This window comes from Passer montanus, unplaced genomic scaffold (assembly GCF_014805655.1).
Source record: "Passer montanus isolate IOZ18808 unplaced genomic scaffold, ASM1480565v1 scaffold65, whole genome shotgun sequence".
In the NCBI taxonomy this organism is placed as follows: Eukaryota; Metazoa; Chordata; class Aves; order Passeriformes; family Passeridae; genus Passer; species Passer montanus.
This window is the reverse complement of record NW_024371593.1, coordinates 17,209-39,249: the sequence shown is the minus strand read 5'-3', so window position 1 is coordinate 39,249 and position 22,041 is coordinate 17,209. Positions and strand designations below refer to the sequence as shown.

At 42.0% G+C, this 22,041-nt stretch overlaps 1 protein-coding gene across 1 annotated transcript in view; it reads right to left on the bottom strand.

Annotated features, from left to right (window-relative positions):
• Positions 1-10,846: 10,846 nt before the first annotated feature.
• PTPRJ (protein tyrosine phosphatase receptor type J) overlaps positions 10,847-22,041 on the bottom strand; it is a gene marked incomplete at its 5' end in the record, with an annotated part of 28,138 nt that continues 16,943 nt past the window's right edge. The window contains 11 exon segments of the mRNA XM_039728248.1: positions 10,847-14,119; positions 15,156-15,291; positions 15,758-15,918; positions 16,263-16,382; positions 16,808-16,942; positions 17,097-17,167; positions 18,003-18,093; positions 19,340-19,427; positions 19,522-19,530; positions 20,358-20,399; positions 21,669-21,756. Of these exon segments, the coding sequence (XP_039584182.1) occupies positions 13,961-14,119; positions 15,156-15,291; positions 15,758-15,918; positions 16,263-16,382; positions 16,808-16,942; positions 17,097-17,167; positions 18,003-18,093; positions 19,340-19,427; positions 19,522-19,530; positions 20,358-20,399; positions 21,669-21,756 (1,100 nt within the window).

Sequence of the window (22,041 nt, the reverse complement as noted above, 5' to 3'; positions counted from 1 at the left end):
AAAAAAAAACCCCAAAAACATTCATCTAGGCAGCTGTGCTGGTGTCTCATGGCAAGCATTGGGTTGGTTTAGGCTGGAGATTGTGCACATTGTGCTAAAAACCTGGTGAACACATACATTTTATTCTCCTCTGTGTTTGGAGTGAGGTCAAACACTCTCAAATCAGACAAATGTTGCTGCAGGGTTTGGTTATCACTCATCATAAACTTTAGTTCCAGAACTTAAATTCAGTAATGGAGAACATTTTCTAAGCTGCTTTCTGCATGTCTATGAGGTGGTTCGGGCTCTAATTAATTTGGAACAGGGCAGGGAGTTCAGAAATTTTCCTTTTCTCTCTCTCACATCTCTGTGTCCCACTTTAGTTTTAAAGTGGTAAGGCACATCTAGATTAAGGCACTAGGAGGGAGAAGGAAGAGAAAGAAAAGAAATCCAGCTGAATTAGAGATGGCTGACAGGGCATTTCATCAACCCAATTGTGTACTCAGAGCTTTTCAGAATCCATAACAAGAGTGGCCATGCAAATCAGTGAGTCATTGCAACAGCTGAAGGGGAAAAACCCTACACCAAAAAAAAAAAAGAAAGGGAAAAAAGAATAAAAAAGCAGAACTCTGCTTATCTGCTAGACCTGCTCAGTGAGGAGTTTCCATAGCACGCTTGTGCTTGGCCTGGCCATAGCCCATTTTTATTCTCTTTAGCACATTTATCCTTTGTGAACTAGGGTGTTCCTTCTGGGAAAGCTACAACACTTTCTTACACTAGGATAGCCCAGCAGCATGCAGGAAGCCTATGACACTTCAAGGAACTGAAGTGTATGTTTGTAGTTAGAACTAAGGCTGTTGAATCTGCATTGGGCTTCTCTATAACACAAGATCAAAAGCTGCTTCCCTCTTCCCCAGCACCTGGATGTGCAGCTGGCAGGCATGTGTCCTCAGCGAGGGGGTTGGGCAGTCAACATTTTAACAGCAGTATTCTGGTTTTCTATGTTTTATGGGCTCAGTATTTGCACAGTTCCTTAATACTTATTTATTTTTTTAAATATATACATGACCTCAGTGTTAAAAGAGAATGCATTGATTTTTGGGAGAAAACTGTTCTACATTCAGGGGTAGAACAGGGTGTGAAGGGTTCTTCACACTTACTCTGATCACAAAGGACAGCAGGATGCTGTGACTTTCTGTAGTTTCACCTTTTCTAGCAAGGAGTGATGAAAGTCCATATATATGAGAAAACAGTAAAATAATCAGAAGAACTCAGACTGGTTTTGCACCCATCTCAAGTCTAATCAGTCCCTGCTTGTCAGGACTCCAGAAATATGGAGAAATCCAAGTGCAATATGCAGCAGAAAACATGCATTGGTCCTAGAGTACAAAAAAAAGGCAGCCTGCAAGAGAGTAAGAAAAAAATATTTCCCTGTGAATTGTCTACCCCTGTGAGAAGTGAGATACCCTCTCAGGACTGCAGGCCAGCAGGCACAGTATCCTGTGGCTCTTGCTTTGAGGGGAAAGGCTGCTTTGGAGTGAACAGAATGTGGAAGGAGAGACAAGATCAAAGAATTGATCAAGATTCAGTTGCAATGCTCATCTCTAGTTGCTTCACACAGTCCTAATCCATGAGCAGCCTGTGACAAGCAAAAGGGATGAAACCAGCTCTGTCAATGCTGGGGGGTTTGCATGGCAGGTACATGTAAAAAACAGCTCCAGTGCATGGTGGCTTGTAATCTCTCATGACAGATACCTGACTTATTCATTAACACAGGAAAGGAGACCTTAAGGGATTCACAGCTGAGGAAAGCAAAAAAAAACAAGTCATGTTGCTTGGAGCTCCGATTCAGATGAAGCAACTCTGCAAGCCTAATAATGCAGCTTTTGGCCTTTAGTGCTATTTATGGGAAAAGTGAATTTGAACAGATCTGCTGGGTTTGTTCAATAAAAGGAAGGGGCTGGGTTTTTATTTACACACACACCCCTCCTTAAATCAGTTTGACACTGCAGTAGAGTCGATGCTCTCTGCTTGGCAGCCTCATTACCATCTGTAACAAATGTAACATCTTATAAATAATTTATGTTGTAAGAGCAAATACAGTTTAGAAGAAAGAAAACATTTAGGAAATCTGGGATCAGAAAAGGCTAGAGTGAGTCAACATGGGCCTCTCTGTTTCCATGGAATTAAGAGTATTACCCTACCCGCCTTAGCTGCAGTCAAACAGCAGCCCAAGTGACCAGGCAGGAAATATTGCATCAGATTACCAGAAAGGGAAGAAGAGCACTAAGCAGGGAGGGAGATCTCCCAGGGAGGGATTGTGCTGGACTGGGACCCAACAGGAGCCAAACTTGTTTTCCATCTCTGTTGCCGATTTCTGTTCCACTCTAGGCTGACCCCTAACTGTGAGGGGGAGGAAATCTATATAAATAAATGAAAAATTTTAGCAAACAGCTGTTCTGGTGTCAATACCTTGTCACATCCCATTTTCTGCTTGTTGAAACAAACTTTACCCATGCTTCCTTTGCTGCACTTGGACTAATTTATCATGCATTATGTATGTTCCTCTGTCTCAGAGTTTAATTATTCATGAATCCCTCCACCCTCACCTTCTTCTACCTCCATGCGCACAAGGACCAATGGCACAATTCAACAAGCTCTCCATCACCACCAGCTCCCCAAGGTGTGAGCCTGCAGTCTGGCCCAGTTGTGGACATTGCTGGCTCCTGCCAGAGGTCCCCACATCCATGGGTTCCTGCCTCAGACCTCGGGGAAGCGTGGAGCTCTGCCTTAGGCCTGGCTGCTGATGCACAGAAATGTCACCTCCCCTGGGGCTCCTGAACAACCCTGCTGCCCCTCAAGCAGGTGCTGTAGGCTGGGGGCAGCCCAATGTAACCCCTAAAAATGTGGTGTGGCCACCAAGGCATGTACCAAAAACCCCAAAGTGTGGTTGGAAGCAAATTCTCCTCGTCCCCCACAGTGGCGGGAATCCCGAGGAGCCGCCTCAGGGCCCTGAGGGCCCTCTCGCCTGGGACGGGACTCAGTGTTTCTCCCAGCACCATTTTCACTCCATTTCTGCCTGGTGGGAAAGGTCTGAAGAAGGCAAACCCACCTGCAGGGTGCCAGCTTGCACAGGGGCCATGCCAGTCCTGTTCCCAGCAGTGTGGGAGTGGGGTAGATGGATGTGGCCACATCGGACGAGGCCTGATGGCGGCGGGACGGGCAGGAGAAGATCCATGCCTGGTACAGTGCCCAGGTGCTGGCAGCAGAGGAGCAGCCACTGTGAGGAGAGGGGCCAGGGGCTGCCCTGTGGCTCCCCAGCCACACCACCGTGCATGGCCTCTCCCTGGAACTGGGGCTTTCTCTGGGAAAAGGTTCTCCAGAGAGAGCACAACTCTCACCAACAGTGAGGGGCAGTGTGAGGAACAGCCCTGGCAGCAGCCTGGGGCGGATGAGAGGTGAGGCAGCCCGAGGAACATTTATAAACCCATGGAACGAGGAATTACATACAGCACAGAAACTTTTTCTGAGAGCCATTATCCAAAAGCTGTTCTCAACTGCCAGTGCCATGGGAATCTTGATTTGACTCAGCTGTGTTATCAACAGGATCCTACATGGGGCCCATGAAGCATAAGAAAACACCTCATGCTAGCCAGGCCTTCCAAGTCAGCTCCCAGCATGCAAACCCAGCCAAACTGAGAAAAAGTACAAAATTATTACTGGTTTCTGTACCTTAAGTGCCAGATACCATTGCTTGGCATTATTCCACACACCCCCCCCCACCCACCTTTTCTAAACAGCCACAAATAGAGGTTTATTTTAAAAAAACAGAGCACTTTTCTCCTGTTTTTAGTAGCAGTGATATCCCACAGTGTAGAAGAGGTATAATCTGCTGTCAGCACTGCTGTCCTGGGCCAGTGCTCTCACCTGTGCTGTATTACTACTTCATTTAGCACAGAATACCTCAGTCAACACCACTGCCTAATGCACCAAGCATAATGTGCTTTTTTTAACTTTTAAGGCTTCCCCTCCAGCTTGTATAACATTGCTCAGCTGATCTCTTAATTTCCTACATGCAAAAATCAAGCTCTTTGTTCTGAAACCACACAGCTTTCATCTGCTGCCAAAGGGGAATCCATCTGGGTGCCGTAACTTCCACCCTTTGAAATGAGTCCTCCCCACACCCACGAGCAGACAGGAGGCCTGTGGCCGCAACTCAGGATGCCTACCAGGGAAGCAGGGAGGATTGCAGAGAGCAGGCATTCTCATCCTAGTCACAAATCCTTCCTCACAGATAAACCTCGAAGGATGGGGGGATTTCCCCAGGTGTAGCCCAACCCTAACTACCACTGTCCTTTCCACTGGCTCGCCGCCTTTGCTGTGAATTTAGTTGGGCAAGAAGATGGTATTTAACTGTAGGAGTTATTTTGGGTTTTTCCATCCCTTAGAGCACTACGGAATTGGTTTCCTGTGCTGTGGCTCTGCTTGGTACAGAGAGCCCGGGGCTGCTGCTGAGGACTGGACCATGACGGAGATAAAGCCTTTGCAAGGCATGACAGTGAAACGCTGCTCTGTCCATTACAACTTCTTGGGCTGGCCTCTCTGCTGCTTTTGCATAGCAAGAACCAGATGATAAAGCCAGACACATCCCATGGCAACTGATCAACCCCAAATGTCTCGTCCCCCACCCACAGCCCTTACCCCCAGCAGGTCCTGCTTGTCTGGCCACCCTCACACCTGCTGCTTGCACCTCAGACCTCCACCTTCTCTTTCAGTTTCATTATTGAGGCTATTTCTTGCTGTAATTAGTCATTGATTCCCCCATATGTGAACACTGAGGCATCCTGAGACTGTCACTTCAAAGAGCTTTTGTCACCAATAATTGAAGCATCTCCACCCAAGCAGATTGTGCTTTTGATCAAGGATAAGCAGTTTGCTCCTCACTGTGGGCCAAGGAAAGCTATAATTTGATCACAGTTGCTGGCAGATGTCCTAGTGAGCAGGGGAAACTCACTTTGTTATGCTTAGTAGCTCCTGCCTTTCAATCATGGGAAATCATAATTTGACTATTAGCATGTAAGAGTTTTCCTTACACACCAGCAAAGTTAAAAGGCCACTGTCAGCTTGGAACATGACGCCTTTGCTATGGAGGCTGACGAGGGGCTTCACACTAATCTCTCCCTGCTGTTTGCCTATCAGTTTTTGGTACAGTCACAGGTTATTAGATTTTTTGCAATGGAAGTATTTAACTCTTCAGAAATTATTCACTTTTCCCTTTTCTGTTGTGTGAAACAAGAAGAAGCACCAAATCTTCACTTCTGCAAATATTTGCAGTATACACCTGCAATGAAAAACAGAGGTTTTCCCCACCACATCCTCTCAGCACAGCAAGAGTGCTTTCTGCTTCCCCCAGGCTTGGGAAAGCAATTCACCCCCACAAGCCAGCTGCTAGCAAAAACATCAGTTCATTTTGCAAAATCTTTTTGGGGTATTTCAAAGATGATTGTTTGTCTTTGTTAATGATAGCCCAGGCTTGGGAAAGCAATTCACCCCCACAAGCCAGCTGCTAGCAAAAGCATCATTTCGCAAAATCTTTTTGGGGTATTTCAAAGACGACTGTTTGTCTTTGTTAATGATAACAACATTGAATCGCCTACAAAGCCCTCTGATGTTATTCCTACTCCACCCATTTTGCTGAAAGGAACTACTGAGCTGTTTGCAAAACTACCTTCAAATGTCTCCTAGAAATTTTGTATCTAGGAAGTCTGAAAAATGATAGACAATTGCAAATGCTGCTCATTAAAGTGACCATGGTCACCACACTGCTGTCTCATGCCTCAGCTGCTGGTTGTGTTTATCTCCTGCCTCTGGCCATATCATAGATTGCAAACTAATCAGGAAATGGCCCTTCCCTCCTTGGCAGCTGTGTCCTCAACCCAGAGGAAGCAGCCACCTGAGTCCTCCAGAGCCATCCTGCTTTTTCCAAAATAAACTAAACAGCAAAGTCCTTGGAAGCTGAAATGTCTGCTGAGTGAAAGCTCAAACCCAAGAAAAACAGCAGTGTTGTGGGTTTTTTCTGGGTGCAGAGAGCAGTCTTGGTAGACTGTGATGCTGCTGGTTGTGTTTTCCCAGAGATTCTGGCTCTACCTTGTAAAAGCATTTACAACATATTGATCACTTCCTGTAGTAAATTGCAACTACAACAATGTTTCATCTGGAACCAATTGACCATAGTTCATAGAATAATACATCCATGTACTTCTAATATCATGTAAAGCCAATGACTTGGAGAGAGCTTTAAGGTAATAACATTGTGCCTTCATCAGGCTGACTTAGAAAATCTCATTGCAATAGAATGATGTAACCAGAGGGAAAAAAATTAAAAATGAGAAGTGAAAAGATATCTAATTTCTGCCTGCGAAATGGAAAGTGGATAACCTAAATATATGTGATGCATGGCTCAGTACAATTCTCCCCAGAAAAGAGCATATACTTTCTACAGCTCTTTAAAATAAGATCCTAACTGAAATCTATAAATCAGATAAGAGAATACTGAGTAAAAAATACATCTTGAAGTAGATCAACAAATAGAATACTAAAATCCACATATAGGAGAGCTGTTGGGGATAGGGGAATTTGCCTTCAGTTCTATGTGGCTCACAATACCATCTGCAGAAAGTTTAAAAGGATGTTACTGATTGACATCCATATACATTCAGATTCCAAATTCTCTGTCCCATCCTTTTCTGTGTGCTTAATGTTGCTAAAAGAAAAGAAAAAAAAGGGGGGGGAAGAAAAAAAAAGTAAGCTTAGTTTACCAAGCCCTGTGCAAACTGCCTGCTCTGTCTATGCCTACATTCCCTCTGTTATCTGACTTGCAAGAATAGGGGAGGACAGAGAAAGTCATGTTTCACATGTGACAGGAGCTAGAGCTTTCTTCAGATTTCTCAGTATTTCAGTCCTTTTCACTAAAAAACATATTTTAAGAAACAAACAATCCTGATTGAAACAGCCATGTTCATCTTCACCTTCAATTGTTTTAAAAATATATCCAAATGGTGAATAAATAAAGAAATTCTCAAGAAAGATTTTTTTCAGGTGGAACTGTTCAAATCTTTCTTTAGGGGCATTTTTTAAAGGCAACATTTTCTAAAATGAAAAAAAAGCTCATTTTCAAAACACCACATGACAACATCAAGTTGTCTTAACAGAAATTACATTACTGGTACTCAAGTGACACCAGTGAGCTGGACACAAAAAGAAATATCTATGAAATGTATTTTCTGGCATCTCAGTCACGTTTTAGGAGACCTTCATGCAGAGGAAAACCAATTCAGTAGCTTTAGACCTGGCTTATAATTAAATTACAATAAGTTTAAAGGTTTGACTGATCCACATTGGTCACGAATTTTTCTCTGTGTTTTGGTGAGTGGTCTGCAGAGCTCAGCTTTCATTCAGCATGTGACAGCCAGGCCTGTCACCATTAGCACTGGGAGCATCATTCAGGCCAAGAGGCAGCACCCGAGAGCTGTTCAGCTCAGCCAAATCCTGCTCAGAGCAGACCTTCCACAGGACTGGTGCTGATACCTGAGCATGGGAAGTTCTGATGTGAAATGTTATTTCCAGGTTTGATTTATTCCTTGCTCAAAGGCTAAAGGATTTGCAAGCAGCTAGGCAGTTGCAGATAGATCTTCCAGAAGATTTAGAGCTCTCTCACACACCTATCTCCATTATTGCCTTGTTTGTAAAAAATGGATCTATCACTAGAGCTTTGTACTGAAATCTCACCGTATTTCAAATGGGAGACAGAGGAAGCCAAAGTAACTCAGCAGATGTTGTCAGATGCTTTAAAAGCTATATTTAAAATCTCCCCAAGGATCTGTGTAAAAAAAAAGCAGGGAAAAGTCACGTTCAGTGTTACACACACACACAAACAGATCCATTAAATGAAACAGCCTTTTAACTGTTATTCTTATGGAGTAGTACGAGCAAGCACATCCTTGTTTGCTGTCTTTATTGATGTATCTGCACTGTGTTCAGCAATCCCATAAATCTGCTATTGCTGGGAACAGCTGTGGAGCAGACTGATAAGATGGGAAATGAGCACACAGCTGGTAATGCTGAGTGACCAGCTCCAGGCTGGTCCCAGCCAGAGCCCTTACACCCTGGAATACACACACCATCAGAAAATGTCTAGGTATCAGCAACACTGAAGCATGAGAGCACTTTCTGAGGTAGCAAAGGATTATTTAGCATTATCAGGCTATTACTTAGCTTAGGAGTTTCTGAAAAAAGGTCACCTTATCAGATGTACAACACTCATACATATCCCTGTGGAGCAGACAGACAGCCATACACAGATACAGTGACCTGGGCTTAACCAGTGACCTGGGCCAGGGCAAGGAAGGGGAAACAGCACCAGGAATGGAGGGAGGTTATCAGAATCTGGGAAGGAAGTGAAAAAGGAGCAGCCTGGCAGGGAAAGCTTTCCTTGGAAAGACCAGTGGTATCATGTGCCATCTGGAGGCTTAAACCAGAAGTGAATACGATATATTTCCCTTCTGGAGTGACAACAATAACCTTTTCGGTAGATACATACCTTAATCAGAGCTGACATTAGATCATTATCAAAAAGCCTGTTGTCCTTCTGATAGCATATTTCCAGCTCTGGAAGCACCACATGAAAAATCTGCTAAACAAAAAAATAAAACAAGTCTAGAAATCCCTTAAAGATGATCCTTGATTTCCTGTCCATTCTGCCCTGAGGTGAAACAAGGGCAACAACCTGGCACTGTGTGTGAAGAGCACTCTGTCCCTCACACACTGACACACAGCTCTTGTGTGTCCCTAGAAATCCTGTCAGCATTATTAATGTACCAGCAATGTCCATGAGACATCAGCACTACACTTGGAACATTGCTCCAAACAATCTGGCTTTTCTCTGATGACTTGGAAAGTTGAAGATAAAATGTGAATTCAAGTAGTCACTTGGGATCAAACTAGACACTTTTCTCAGGGATAATTTGCTAGCTTTGCTTCTGGCGGTTAGAAAATTATGTATATTAATTTAAAACATAATAAACCCAGGGAAAGCAACTTCAGTGAATAAATGAGATTCTGCTAACAGGGAGGAACAGGCCTGGATTCATAATGTTCTTCTTCAGATCTAAGACATAGCTTGAGAAGGGCTCCCAGCTTCTCCCCTACATGAGATGTACTAAGAGCTCCTTCCCTTCAGCCAACAGTGCTGGCAGGAAGCAGCTCCTCCTGGTGCTTCCAACTCAGGTTTTCTGCTTCATTTGCCTCCTCCTCCCTCACAGGCAGGAGGCTGGCACGGGCAAGGGGTTTGCCAAGCCCAAGGGTAACAAACATGGAATGAAAAACAAGATTGGAGAGAGGCACTGTTCGGTGCCAAAATAAAAAACACTACTGCAAAGTGCTGAAAATTGAACAGTTTGCAGGCACAGGTTTTTCAACATCACATGAGGAGCTGAAAGGGACTGCCTGAAGCAGTGCTACAGCAAAAGAAGAAAGGAAGTACAGTAACTTCTCTGATGATTACAGGAAGTGAAGAACACTGTACCTGCCCATCTCAGCAACAAGTAAACTGCTAATCTTTGCTTGCTCCTCATTCCAGCCCTTGACCATAGCGATTGCATCTGCATTTTTAAATTAGTTTTCACCCAGAAGACCCAGGAGCTGTTAAGACCTTGGCTTTTTCTTTTTGCTTCAGAGTAGCACACTGTGCAAAGATTTCAGGTAGTTTTCCCTCCCAAGCTTCCACAAAAATACCTACATGCTCGTCTCCAAACTCCATCTGCTGCCTGATAAACACCCAGCCAGGAAGGGCATGCATGGGCAGCATCAATACATCCCATTTATCAAGCCAAGAACAGGACAGAAACATTGCATCCTCTCCTCTCTGACCTCTATCTCTTTAATCTCCAAGGCAGTAAAACTAATACAAGACCAGGTACAAAATGACTTCCAGATATTCAGGTTCAGCTCTAGCCACATGAACAGACTAAGGCTCCAAATGGCAGCCAGAACAGCAGGCTTTCCTGAAGTTCTAATAGCGCAAGGGTAGGACCAGGATGACGTGGCTGGCCCATGATCCCAGTGAACAATGACAAGACAATCACACTTAGCTTTTCCCATCTCGCCATGCAGTCATTACAGAAAACACAGCTGTTGCCACAGAAGATCAAAAAATTTCAGTTTAGTGTAAGCACCCTGTGATGAACTGGAGAGCTGCTGAGTGCCAGCATCACCCTCCAGGCATGTGATCCTCCTCAGGAGTGATTCAGACGGCAGCCAGGAATGGCAACTAAGAATTCTGGGAGAAAGGCACTTAACTGAGATAATTTTCTATGCAACTACAGACAGGTGGTCTGTAATCCAGCAGCCAGCTATTGCATCACAAAGTTATTTCTGTATCCCCTTTGATCATCTCCAGAAAATGCAATTTCTTCAAGAGATTAAATAGTCCTCACTCTTGTTTCTCTGGAAGCAATCAAGTCTTAGAAACACTGCTCCTCCCCAAGGCTATTTTAGTGAATGGAAATCTTTGATGGACCTTAGATGATAGTCCTGTTTCCTTACCTGGTAACAAGCTCTTCCTTTAGAGAAGCTACCAACTGCCAGGACACATTAACATCAGACCCAGGGCCTTCCAGGGAAGACGGAATGACAGATTAACACTGTCCCAGGGAGCTCCAGTGACTGCAGTACACAACTGACTCAGGTGTCACCTCAGAGGATGGGAGCCCACTTTCCATTTATAAAGCCCTTCTAAATGAAATGGGTATTTTAGCAAATGAATTTGATTCAAAACAGAATCCCAACAAAGGAAAAAAAAGACCAAAAGTGCTCTAGGATGATGCTTTTTAATTGTTATTTTTATATTTTTAAGAACAAATCAAACCATTAAAAATATTACAGACATGTACTGAAATTTCCTGTACAACAAATATGAAAACAATAAAATTTGTACATCATTTCAAGATATTCAACAGTCACTTATTTGAAACACATCAACTTTTCCCTTCTTAAGCAGGCCCCAAATGGGAAGAAAGAGTTAAAGAGAAATGCAAGAGATGCAATTGTCCCACAGTGGAGCGTTCAGTGGACAGCTTTAAATAAGCAACAGTGAGAGAAAACACTGACCAAAGAGATAGACCTCAGCAATTATAACACAGAGAACATCAGAGGGCAGGGAGAAGACATTTGCAGGAATTCAAGTCATCTTGAGCAAGAGAGATCCACAAGGTAGTGGAGCATTACCTGCAGTCCTTTTCCTGCAGAGACATCCTCTAAAGAATGTCTTTCTTACTCACACTGACACTACACCCAACTTTATGTCTGCAACAGCGTAAGCCTTACCAATTTTTTCCACCCATACACAGAATCAAGAGGTCATTTATGCCAACTTTCAGTCTCTTCTCACAAGGTGTCAGTTTTGGAAAAACACCTGCATACAGTTCTTTAAAAATGGATGCTCATTAGATGATGGCACACATGAGAATTTGATGCCTGCTTCCAACACCAAAACAATGGGACAGATCCATCTGTTTTCTGTAAGAGGATCTGGGCAGTGGTTGGGCAGAAACACATACTGTCCTAGCTCATTTTCTGATGTTCTGCTGCAACAGAATAGAAACAACATGATCTAGCATGGAAGACTCATCTCCCTATCCTCTAAGCTACACAAAACAAGGACCTTCTGAAGCGAAAGAGCACTTGCCACCCTAAAGCAGCAAGTTCTTGGGAGACCTGGAATAACAAATACTGGCTCTGTGCTCTGCACAGATGTGCAGTAATTAAAAGAATAAGAGAGAAAGAAAAAAAGCTTGACTGGAAAGGGCAGACTTTCTCCCTTCCCAGTTCTTTTGGAATGGTTCTGTTTGGTGCAAGTGGTTTATCTTTGTTATCTGACAGCAGCTTGGGAGGAATGCAAATGAGAGATCCACTTTGTGGGCTGCCAGTTTGGATGGAGCTGGGCAGGATCAGGAACCTCAAGATGAGGGTTTTTAAAAATATTTCCAGAGAAAGAGGAACAAAATTATATTCAAGATCCCACAAGTGGCTGCTACAAAAAAAAAAACCAAAAAAACCAAACCAAACCAAACCGAACAAAACCTAACAACCAAAAGTGCACTGTGGTTTGTCCTCCAGTTTTGCTCACACAGCACACCACAGCTTCACACCAGGTTGTAAAAAATTCCTCAGGATATTTGTAAAGTTACAGTTGTGCACCAGGAATTCCTACGTTCTCCTTCAGCTGACATTGGATCCTGTGAGGTTTCCAGGTTCCACTGTAAAGCCACATATACTCCTAGCATCTGTAGCTTTTTCTGACAACTCCACTAAAACAAAGAAAAACCCCCAAAACAACAACAACAAAAAAGCAGCAGAATTCCAGGGACTCTGGTTATTAAACCTTCATAAGATTTTTTTTCCCTGCTTTATAGCTATTCTATAGCATTATTTATAAACTTCATATTCATCTACAATGCAACCAGTGCAACGATCCAAAGACCAAAAAACACATCTTTTCCCCACCCCAAACTACCTAATTCCTTCATTGGTAATGCCTTCCTAAGTCTAACAGTTATGTACCAGCAAAATAAATCCAATCTGATCCTTGACTTGTGAAATCAGCAAACTGGGGATTTCTGCTTGTTCCTTCAGTTTCTAAAAGGACCAGTCAAAAAAAAAAAAAAAGCAGCAGTATATTGCAAACAATTACAAAACAATTACACTGGATCAGTGAGATGCAGGCAGGTAAGATGTGTCTCAGTTTTGAATGGCTAAAACAACCAAGAAATTTGTCTTTACAGCAGAATTTTGTGCAATGTATTTTGGTAGAAAAGTAAAGACAGTCGATCCGTTTGGGAGTGCTTGAACACTTGGAACCTTAGTTTCAGCATTTTCACAGATTTTTATATTTGAGAAAAAACAACAACAATGATAAAAAGACACCAACCTGAGAAAAACTCTATTAGAGTGAGCATTATTCAGTAAATCATATATTGCACCTTTAAATAAATCATTATAAATTGTATAAAAACAGGAATATCAGGCAGGAACAGGGAGGAGCTATTCTGTCCTTCATCCACACGCCCACACACCCCCCGCACACACATTCACAGATTCACTTGCTCTGTTTTTATCTACAGTTAAAGCTCGGAGTGACAGACCACACTCCTTTTCCTCTGGCAGAGGCACCAAAACATTAAGGCAGGGGATATTTGTGATGAAATGCAAAAACAAAGCTCACCTCCAAACTTCTGGAGAGTCCTGCCAACAGTGCAACTACAGTTAAGCCTTATTTAAAAATCTGTGTTCTCATTAAGAGTTTCAGTACAAAAATAGAATCTCTGCTGTTTTTTTTTTTCTAGAGTAGCGACTAGAAAAGGCACAATTTCCAAGTATGAATGTCCATTTGAAGGAGCCATTTGTACTCCTTTTTTAAATAAAAAGGAACACAGAAAAAAAATAGATCACAGAGGCACATATCTATTAACTAAGTAACCAGATACAGTAGATAAAATATGTTCCTGAAACTTATAATTAAATATATTAAAACAACCCACCAGCCTGGTGTCTGTAAATGAAATCATATAAAATTGTAATAAAAAGCTTGTGTTATTATTTTAATATTTAAACTCTAGTTCACTGTTCATACTGCAAATGCTATTTCACCTATCAGTACTGTTAAATTCCCAAGAAAAAACAAGATTCCTCTGTTAACTTTAAGAAGTTTTGCTTGGGTTTTGTTGTTTGGGTTTTTTTAACATGAGTCTGCAGCTCCTGCCAGTGTTGTGTTTTTCCTCCTGTAGATCACACCTTTGAATGCAGACAGAACTGGAGAAGCCAGACACGAGACACTGCACACAATCCCAGAAAACACGAGTCGGACATTTCCCTCTCCTATGGGCAGGTAACACCTCCTGGATGGAGGCACTGGGTTCCTTCTGGACTATGCATGGTAGCCATTGGCCTTCCCAAAGGCTGGCCCAGGTGTGAAGTTTTCATAGATTGCCATTGCTGTCACATTTTGGTAGATAAGGTCTGTTTTCCTCTCCCTCTGGGATTTAATGATATCCATGACACACTGGTTTAGGAAGACATACTGGTCCTGATGGGAGAAAGAGAGACAGAAATACATTTCTAAAAAATACCTGATTTTGGAAGGAATTCTGCTTCTGAATATAGGTTGGGCACCGCATTGAGTGTTATCAGAGTGCTCGTTTTAGAACATATATGTAGTGTAGGTACACAGTTGTGGTAATTAGGAGTGGGGCTGCTGTGAGCCTCATCCCCAATGGGCTACAGCTGTGAAAAGCAGGTGAACAGCATTGAAAGCAATGAGACATGGAGTGCTGAGTTGTTACTGACCAATCACCAAAGGGAGCAGAGGGCACACAGGTGCAACGCATGAACATGAGCGGTATAAAAGGCTGGGCTAAAGAACAAGAAGGGCAGACGCTTGCAGCCTTCTGAAATGGTCTGGTGTTACTCTGTATGGGTTCTGAAATTGTATGGTGACACTGTGTATCATGGCCATCTTGACTGTGACATATAGTTTATGGAAAACAGTGCTGGAAAGGACCTCATGATATAATCTGATCAACCCCCACTCCTAAAAAAAAATCAGGATCAAGTTTTGCTGTCTAGACCTAGGATCTGTCATGCCTAACATTTAGGATAAAGACTTTCATGATGGAGATTTTACAGCCTTTTTCAAATCAGCTTGAGTTAGTCCATACACATTTCTGGATCAAAGCGGTAATTTCTGTAGGAATACTTGTATTCCTGCAGGACGCAAAAGCAAAGATGCCACCACGACCACTTGACTCCAGATAATTCTGGCTCACAACTAAAGGATAAACCCCCCACGGGTAAAACTAGCCTGCAAAAAAGTCTGCTTCAGGATTTGATTCCTTCCAGCTGCAAATGCCAGTCCTACAAAGTATTCTGTAAAGACATTGCTTGGGTGTACTACAGTTTCTGGCTGCAACTACTTTTGTGGAGAAGAGATGAGGCAGGAAGGAAGGAAGTTAAATGAAGAGCAGTTGTAACTCCTTAATATCTTCTTGTCCTGTAACTCAGAGCTACATCTGGAGGATAATGCACGTCTGAGGAAGGTGCTGATGGATGGGAGAGAGCCTCACCTCAGTCTGCACCATGAGGGGTCGGTGCATGCGGAGGTCGTACACCACTCCGTACACGTCCACGGTGTTCTCCATCTCCATCTGCTGGATCAGGCGGTCGATGGCGATGAACGTCCCCGTCCTCCCGACGCCAGCGCTGCAAGGACACAGACAGGCTGTGCGTGCTTCCTCCCAACCACCTGCTCACTACTGGCCTGACAAAAAGCCAGGCAAGCCAGGATGATGCCTCCTACTATTTCAGTGGCATGGGTAACAAAAGTCTTGGCAGCACAGAGGGGTGGCTCTTACTACCAGCAAGAGGGGCTTCTCAGCCTTGCTCATGCACAGGATTATATACACAAGCTCTAAAAAGGATGTGTTTTCCAGCTCATTTTTCCAGGCTAGGAGAGATGCTCTGTTCTTATGACATTTTGTATCACTTCCTTTGCTACCTACACAGCACTGTCAGTTTCTGAAGCACCGGGCAAAGGTTTTAGTTTGGCAAGGTAAACAGCCCATGTCCCTACACAGAGAGACTTACTTTGGTTTTAATCCCAAAACTGAATTGACTGTACAAAAACCACAAGACAAAAGTGTGCCTAACAGAAACACCTTCTTCCTACCTGCAGTGCACCAGAGTAGGAGAGTCCACTGGATTCTGGCTGTTGTACTCATGGACAAGGTGCCTGAAGTTGATGAGAAGGTCTGTTGTCTCTGGCACGCCGTGATCCGGCCAGGAGGTGAAATGGAACTGGCGCACTGTGTGGCTCTCGGGGGTATTGGACTGCAGCAAGAGGAGACATTAAAAAAACTAACAAAAAAGACAAGGAAAACTGGCTTGAGAGGAGTGACAGCTGGGCTTCCTGACACGTGTACTGGGCCAAGCTCAGCTTCAAAGATGTCTGTTACAACTGCAGTGATTTCACCAATGATATTCCAGTTTCCCTCTTCCTTCTGCTGTGGTAGAGGATACTTTGAAATAATTTCCTTGTACTTTAGTCCAAGCTCATATCTACTGAATTGTATTTACTGATGGGGCTAATTGTTTGGTCCAGAAGATATTACAGGTATCTGCATAAACACAAGGTTATTTACACACTAACAACCAACAATCAAGGCAGTCCTCACCTTTTCCACAGTGAAGTCCCTTATTGTCCATTCTGGAAGGACAACTTCTGAGACCATTGTCACAATAATGTCACCATAGCTCTTAGGTTGTTTGTCTGGCCAGTACTGCTCACATTTTGTCTAAGGAGAGAGTTACAAAGTTAGACACATTGCACACAACAATGAAACAACTCACTTTTAAATAGCCCACCACCTGAAGCAGGGCTAGAAAGCATGTCACTCTTCTCAAGGGCTATTCTAGGGCAAGAGAACATCTACCAAAATCATTCCTTAGAGAGAAGAGAAGAACCCACCCCTAACACCAGTGATTCTGCAATCCTCCTGAGACAATCTATTCTGGGAGTCAGCAGATATAAAAATAGGCAAAGCGAAAAAAACAAAAAAACCCACCAAAATAATTGTGCTTTTTTAATTTAAAAACCAGTCTTCCACCAAGATGATGGTTGTTAAAAGACAGTGGCCAGTCTCCAAACCACTAAAGTAGAACAAAATTAGAAGAGATGCAGCTGCCTTCAAGAGACAGTTCAGTATTGATAACAACATACCCGGGCTTGTTCCACACATTTTGTCAACATAACAATAGAGTAGATACTTTTTTCCCAAATCATTTGCCAGAAGTCTTCTATAGTATTGGGTAACGGACCCTGTGCAGCAATAAATGCCTTCTTTGAATTATAGCCCTAAGAAGAAAAAAAACAAAATAAATGTGTATATACATGTACACATACAACATCAGTGAGAAATAAAAGCTTATTTTAAATATCATTATGAGCCCTTATGCCTACATCAGAAAAATACACATCATATTTCATTTCAGCTAATGAAGCAACTTACAGGCATATAGTTTGCATTAATATAGTCAGTTCCAGAGCTTTGATTTGAAAGTTTAACACGGGAAATATCATCTGCAGAAAGAAAAAAGGAAAAGACAATTATGAATTTTCGAACTGGAACCTTTCAGAAAAATACTGTTTATCTAATGCATGGTTTCTAAACAAGTGTTCAATGTGCATTTTAGGAATAAGCATATAACCTTAGGAATCAAACAACAGTAGCCTTCAGAAAAAGGAGCGGTCAGGATCAAGAAACACAGATTTTTTTGGGTTTAAACATGGTTTGGTATTAAATGTTTAAATACATTACATTACAATATACAAATAAAAATGTATATATTTTTAACCTAAGACAATATTTATTACAGTTTTAATTACTAGTTTTAATTACTACTAATTTGTCTCCTGCTGCCATGGCAGCTGATGTTTTTCCTCCAAAGCATCCTTAAGTATCTGTCACTGTTCACTTTTCAATTACTTCTGACTCTCTGCTACACTGGGATGCCCACAGGCAACTTGACAGGACTTAAACTCTTACTTGATATGCAAAGCTGATCAGCAGGGTCTTAATATTTCTTATATCTTGCATATTTATTTTTCTGGGGTCAACAGTTATCCTCTTGTGTTTTCAACCTGGATTGCACATTTCTCACAAATGGAATATTAAAATTATTTTAAAATTAATAGAAAGTTCTTTAAAGAAGCTTTCTGAAGAAATATCCTTGAGGGAAGGCTCTTTCAGGTGTGTTTATACAGTGACTTTGGGAAAGCAGCAGCTCAAATTAATTCATTTGGAAAATGATATCTGAAACCTCTGGGTACTATTAAAGCCAGATTAGCCAAACCCAACAGGTTTCACTTAAAAACTCAAGCAGTAGAAGATGCAAACCCAAAGAGAATAACTCACATGGTAAGACGTTGTTGTATCTATTTTTCCCCCTGTTCTCAGGAAGTTCAGCAGCAAATTTAGGCTGATGAACACCAGCAGACTTGAGTTCCTGCAATAAAAGGAGGATTCATGAGCACCTGGTCCTGGTTTAGCAGTCATATAGAAATGTGACAAACAGAAAAGTAGTCCAAACTTGCGGACATTGTTGTATCTATTTTTCCCCCTGTTCTCAGGAAGTTCAGCAGCAAATTTGGGCTGATGAACACCAGCAGACTTGAGTTCCTGCAATAAAAGGAGGATTCATGAGCACCTGGTCCTGGTTTAGCAGTCATACAGAAATGACTGACAAACTGAAAAGTAGTCCAAACTTGCATCCTGTGCTGTAAAAGTAGGCATGTTAAACTGGGATAAATGTCAATAAAAATCATCTTGTTACAGAGTGGGAGGGTGACAGTGGTAAATCTTTTAGAGAAGGGATTAATACACAATATAGGAAGAGCAGCATGTTCACAACCCACAGATGGACTTCAAAAGCCTGGAAACAGTTACTGATATCAAGGCAGCTCCTGGCCCCAAGGCAGGGAACTACTGCATAAGCTTTGCAAACATTACAGGGAGAGAGAAGCAAACACATCATGAACCAATTGAAGGAAGCAAAATCTGAGAGGAAGGCAAGATGGAGCACCAGCCTGTGAAATACAAAGAGACAGAATCTGAAGAACAAAGTCAATTAATAGCTTTACAGAGATGAGAAACTGAATGAGATTCTTTAACAGCAGACATGACAACACAGAATCCTCCCTGACACTTCCTTCCTGTCCTTTGCTCCTTACAGCAAGTGAACTTCAGCACATTTCACAGAAAAACTCTTAAGATCAGTAAGCAAATCATAATTGCTGTTTCTCTGACTGAGCTATTTACAGGTGTGGTTTGCAAATCACTCCCACGCACTGAAGAAGTCAGTGAGATCAGCAACAGACCTGTCTTGATATGTTTAAGAAAATCCCCAAAACAACCCAAGATGAGAAAACTGAAGAGCAGAGAAATTATACAGTGTCCCTTAGGCTAAGTCTGCATATGACTAGGGTCAAAGATGGTCAGAGCTCTGATAAGCAGGCCATGCCACAAGCCCACAATCAGAGATAACAATTCAGAGCAGGAAGTATTTATCATGCACTTCAACTAAATTCAGAGCTGTATAATGGAAAGGAAGGTCATACACACAGCTTAATCATTTCTATAAAAAAGGACCCTTCTTTCTCCTTCAGTAAGCCTTGTGCATGCTCCCTAGGAAAGATTATTTGTCTTTCCAAAAATATTTGTCATGAAGCTCTCTCCCCACTGAGGGCACATACCTCGTACTCTTCAGCAAAACCACAGTTGGAGTCAGCTTGCTGCTTCTTAAAGTATGACTCAAAGTTCTCCACTTTAATCATTTTTGATCTAAAATGAGAAAAGCCACGTGTCAGCAACTGGTGTTAGGTAAATAAGCCATGAATTAATTCAGTTAATGTGTTAGAAAGTATGCTTTACTTACTTCTTGATTCTTCAGGAGAGGTGAGGGGAAGAAAAAAAAGCTGATTAGACACATGCAGTTGTATTTTTCATTATGTGAATCTAAGACTGAAAGCATGACTGTTAGTTGCAGCCACAAAACAGTGCATTTACAGGGGACAGGGTATCAAGCATGGCATTTAACTGCTCTGTTAAATCAAGGAGAGAACAGTGCATCCTTCAGGAGAGGAACATCACATAAGGTTTCAGCCATCTGCTTACTCCCACTGGATTGACCCCATTCCCTGGTGAGTTTTATGCCAACCATCAAGTCTACAGAGGTGGGATTCCATGGGATGCTCTGGCCATGGCTTTCCACCAGCACAAAAATTGGTGCCAGAACCAATAACATGATTCAGTTGCAGTGCCTGTGACTTCCAATATATTGTAGTTACTCTCTCCATGGCCAACTTTTACAATCACAACATTATCTGGATGAATGGCTCAGCACAAAGTCATTAAAAAAATAAAAATTCAGAGCACAGAACACATTTTGCCTTTTTGCATTTTATCAACGATTCTGATTGTGCATGAAGCCTGTGTTTCATTCAAACCCTGTTTTTCAAAAACATGTGGAGCATTTGTGTGTCTAATAGTGATTCATGAAGTGAACATTCAAATCCTTGTGGTGGCTCTAGATCATGTCTCTATCAACATGATTATTTTTAGTCTGCATGCTGTCATCTTTCAATTCCACAAGGAATTAATAACTCAACATTCTCTATAAAACTTCACAGAAAACAAGTATTTGAGTTCTGAGTAATTTTTGCAAATATCACTTGAGCTCAGAAAATACCAGAAGAAAAGATATGGACTTACTTAATTGGAGAAAAAGACACTTCAGTATTTCTTTTATCTTTCCTATAAGGTGAAAGAAAACAACACAGGTTTACAGTAGAATTCAATGGAATTTATATGAGATTTCTTATCTGTTTCCTTGTGCCCATTGAGAACAACTTCTTTTAAAGCATCTTATTCTGTGAAAAAAACCCCAAACTCCTGAGGCAAACTTTTACACCTGGAATCAAAAGAAAAACAACAAAACCCAAAAAACCTTCACCCTTCTTTTAGTGATGTTGTGCAATGGGACTGCTTCTTTCTGTTGGAACCAGAGTATAAAGCCTGAACACAAAGCACATATTTGGGTGGAAGATGTACAAGTGAGGGATCTGCAGCAATAGCTGATATCTCAGGAGGAGAACTGCTGCTAATCCCAGAATCCCTACAGGAAGTGCTCAACAGTGATGTGTCAGTCATTCAGTGGTAGCTGAATGAAAAGAAATGTTGCTAGCTTTAAAGAAAGCTCTTCCCAAGGTTGTACACAGCTACTGGACACAATTGTAAAAATAAAAACGTTACTTAAAGCAACTAAGAAAACTGGACTAAGGGCCCTGTGGCTAACTCCACATAAAGGATGGTCAGAAGCAGGAAAAAGCCTTTGTGCACTTTTACATCCCAGATTATAGGAACCAGGTCAAAAACTGAAAGACCAGCTCAAACTCATCAGCTTTTATTGTGGAAATTCCACAATAAAAGTTCCATGTGACAGGCCATTAAGCAATTAAAAAGAATGACTGATGGATAATTTAAAATCAAACCACCTAAGGTAAAATTACACCCAATTACTTTTTGAACAATAATTTGAGATGTTTTCTCACTTGTGATAGAATGACTTCATTGCTATTCATGAATGGTAAGGCCCTGGCATGGGTTGCCCAGAGAAGCTGTGGATGCCCCATCTCTGGCAGTGTTCAAGGCCAGACAGGAAAGAAGCTCTGAGCAACCTGGGGTAGTGGGAGGTGTCCCTGCCCATGGCAGGGGGGTTGGAACTGGATGATCCTGAAGGTCCCTTCCAATCCAAGTCATTCTATGATTCTGTAATTCTGCTCTATGAATTAAAATTTATTTTGTTTAGCTCTTCTCAACTCATTAGTTTGTAACTATGGGCTTAAACAAAGTTATTTTATAAGTGGTTTGATACTTCAACTCTAATCTGTAACATACAAACAACATTTTAATACAACATATTTTAAAACATCTCGATAGCCATGTATCATGACAGGAGAAGAATACTGAAGTGAAACACTGGTGCTCCTCAACAGAACCAATACAACAACAAACACACATTACCTTCTCCTTCTCCAGAATATGAATCCCCCTACAGCAACTACAGCCAAGATAGCCAAGAGGCATCCAATAACCACTCCAGCAATAACACCTGATAAAAGAGAAAAAGTATTACTCATTGTCCTCTTCAGTAACTTCTAATTGAATCAAGATGCTACAGCAGAACCTTGCAAGTGACTAACCAAGCATGCTTCACTATACTAAAATATCTTGTCTTTACTCTCCTTTGGCAGTACCAGGATGAAAATCTCATTAAGAATAATCACCAGAGAATGTTAATATAAAATTTGGATCAAAGGACCAGTATCTGCATTTCAATACACCTGCTTCTAGTTTAACAGTACTGTGAGACCATCAGTTGCTATCTGCCACTTGT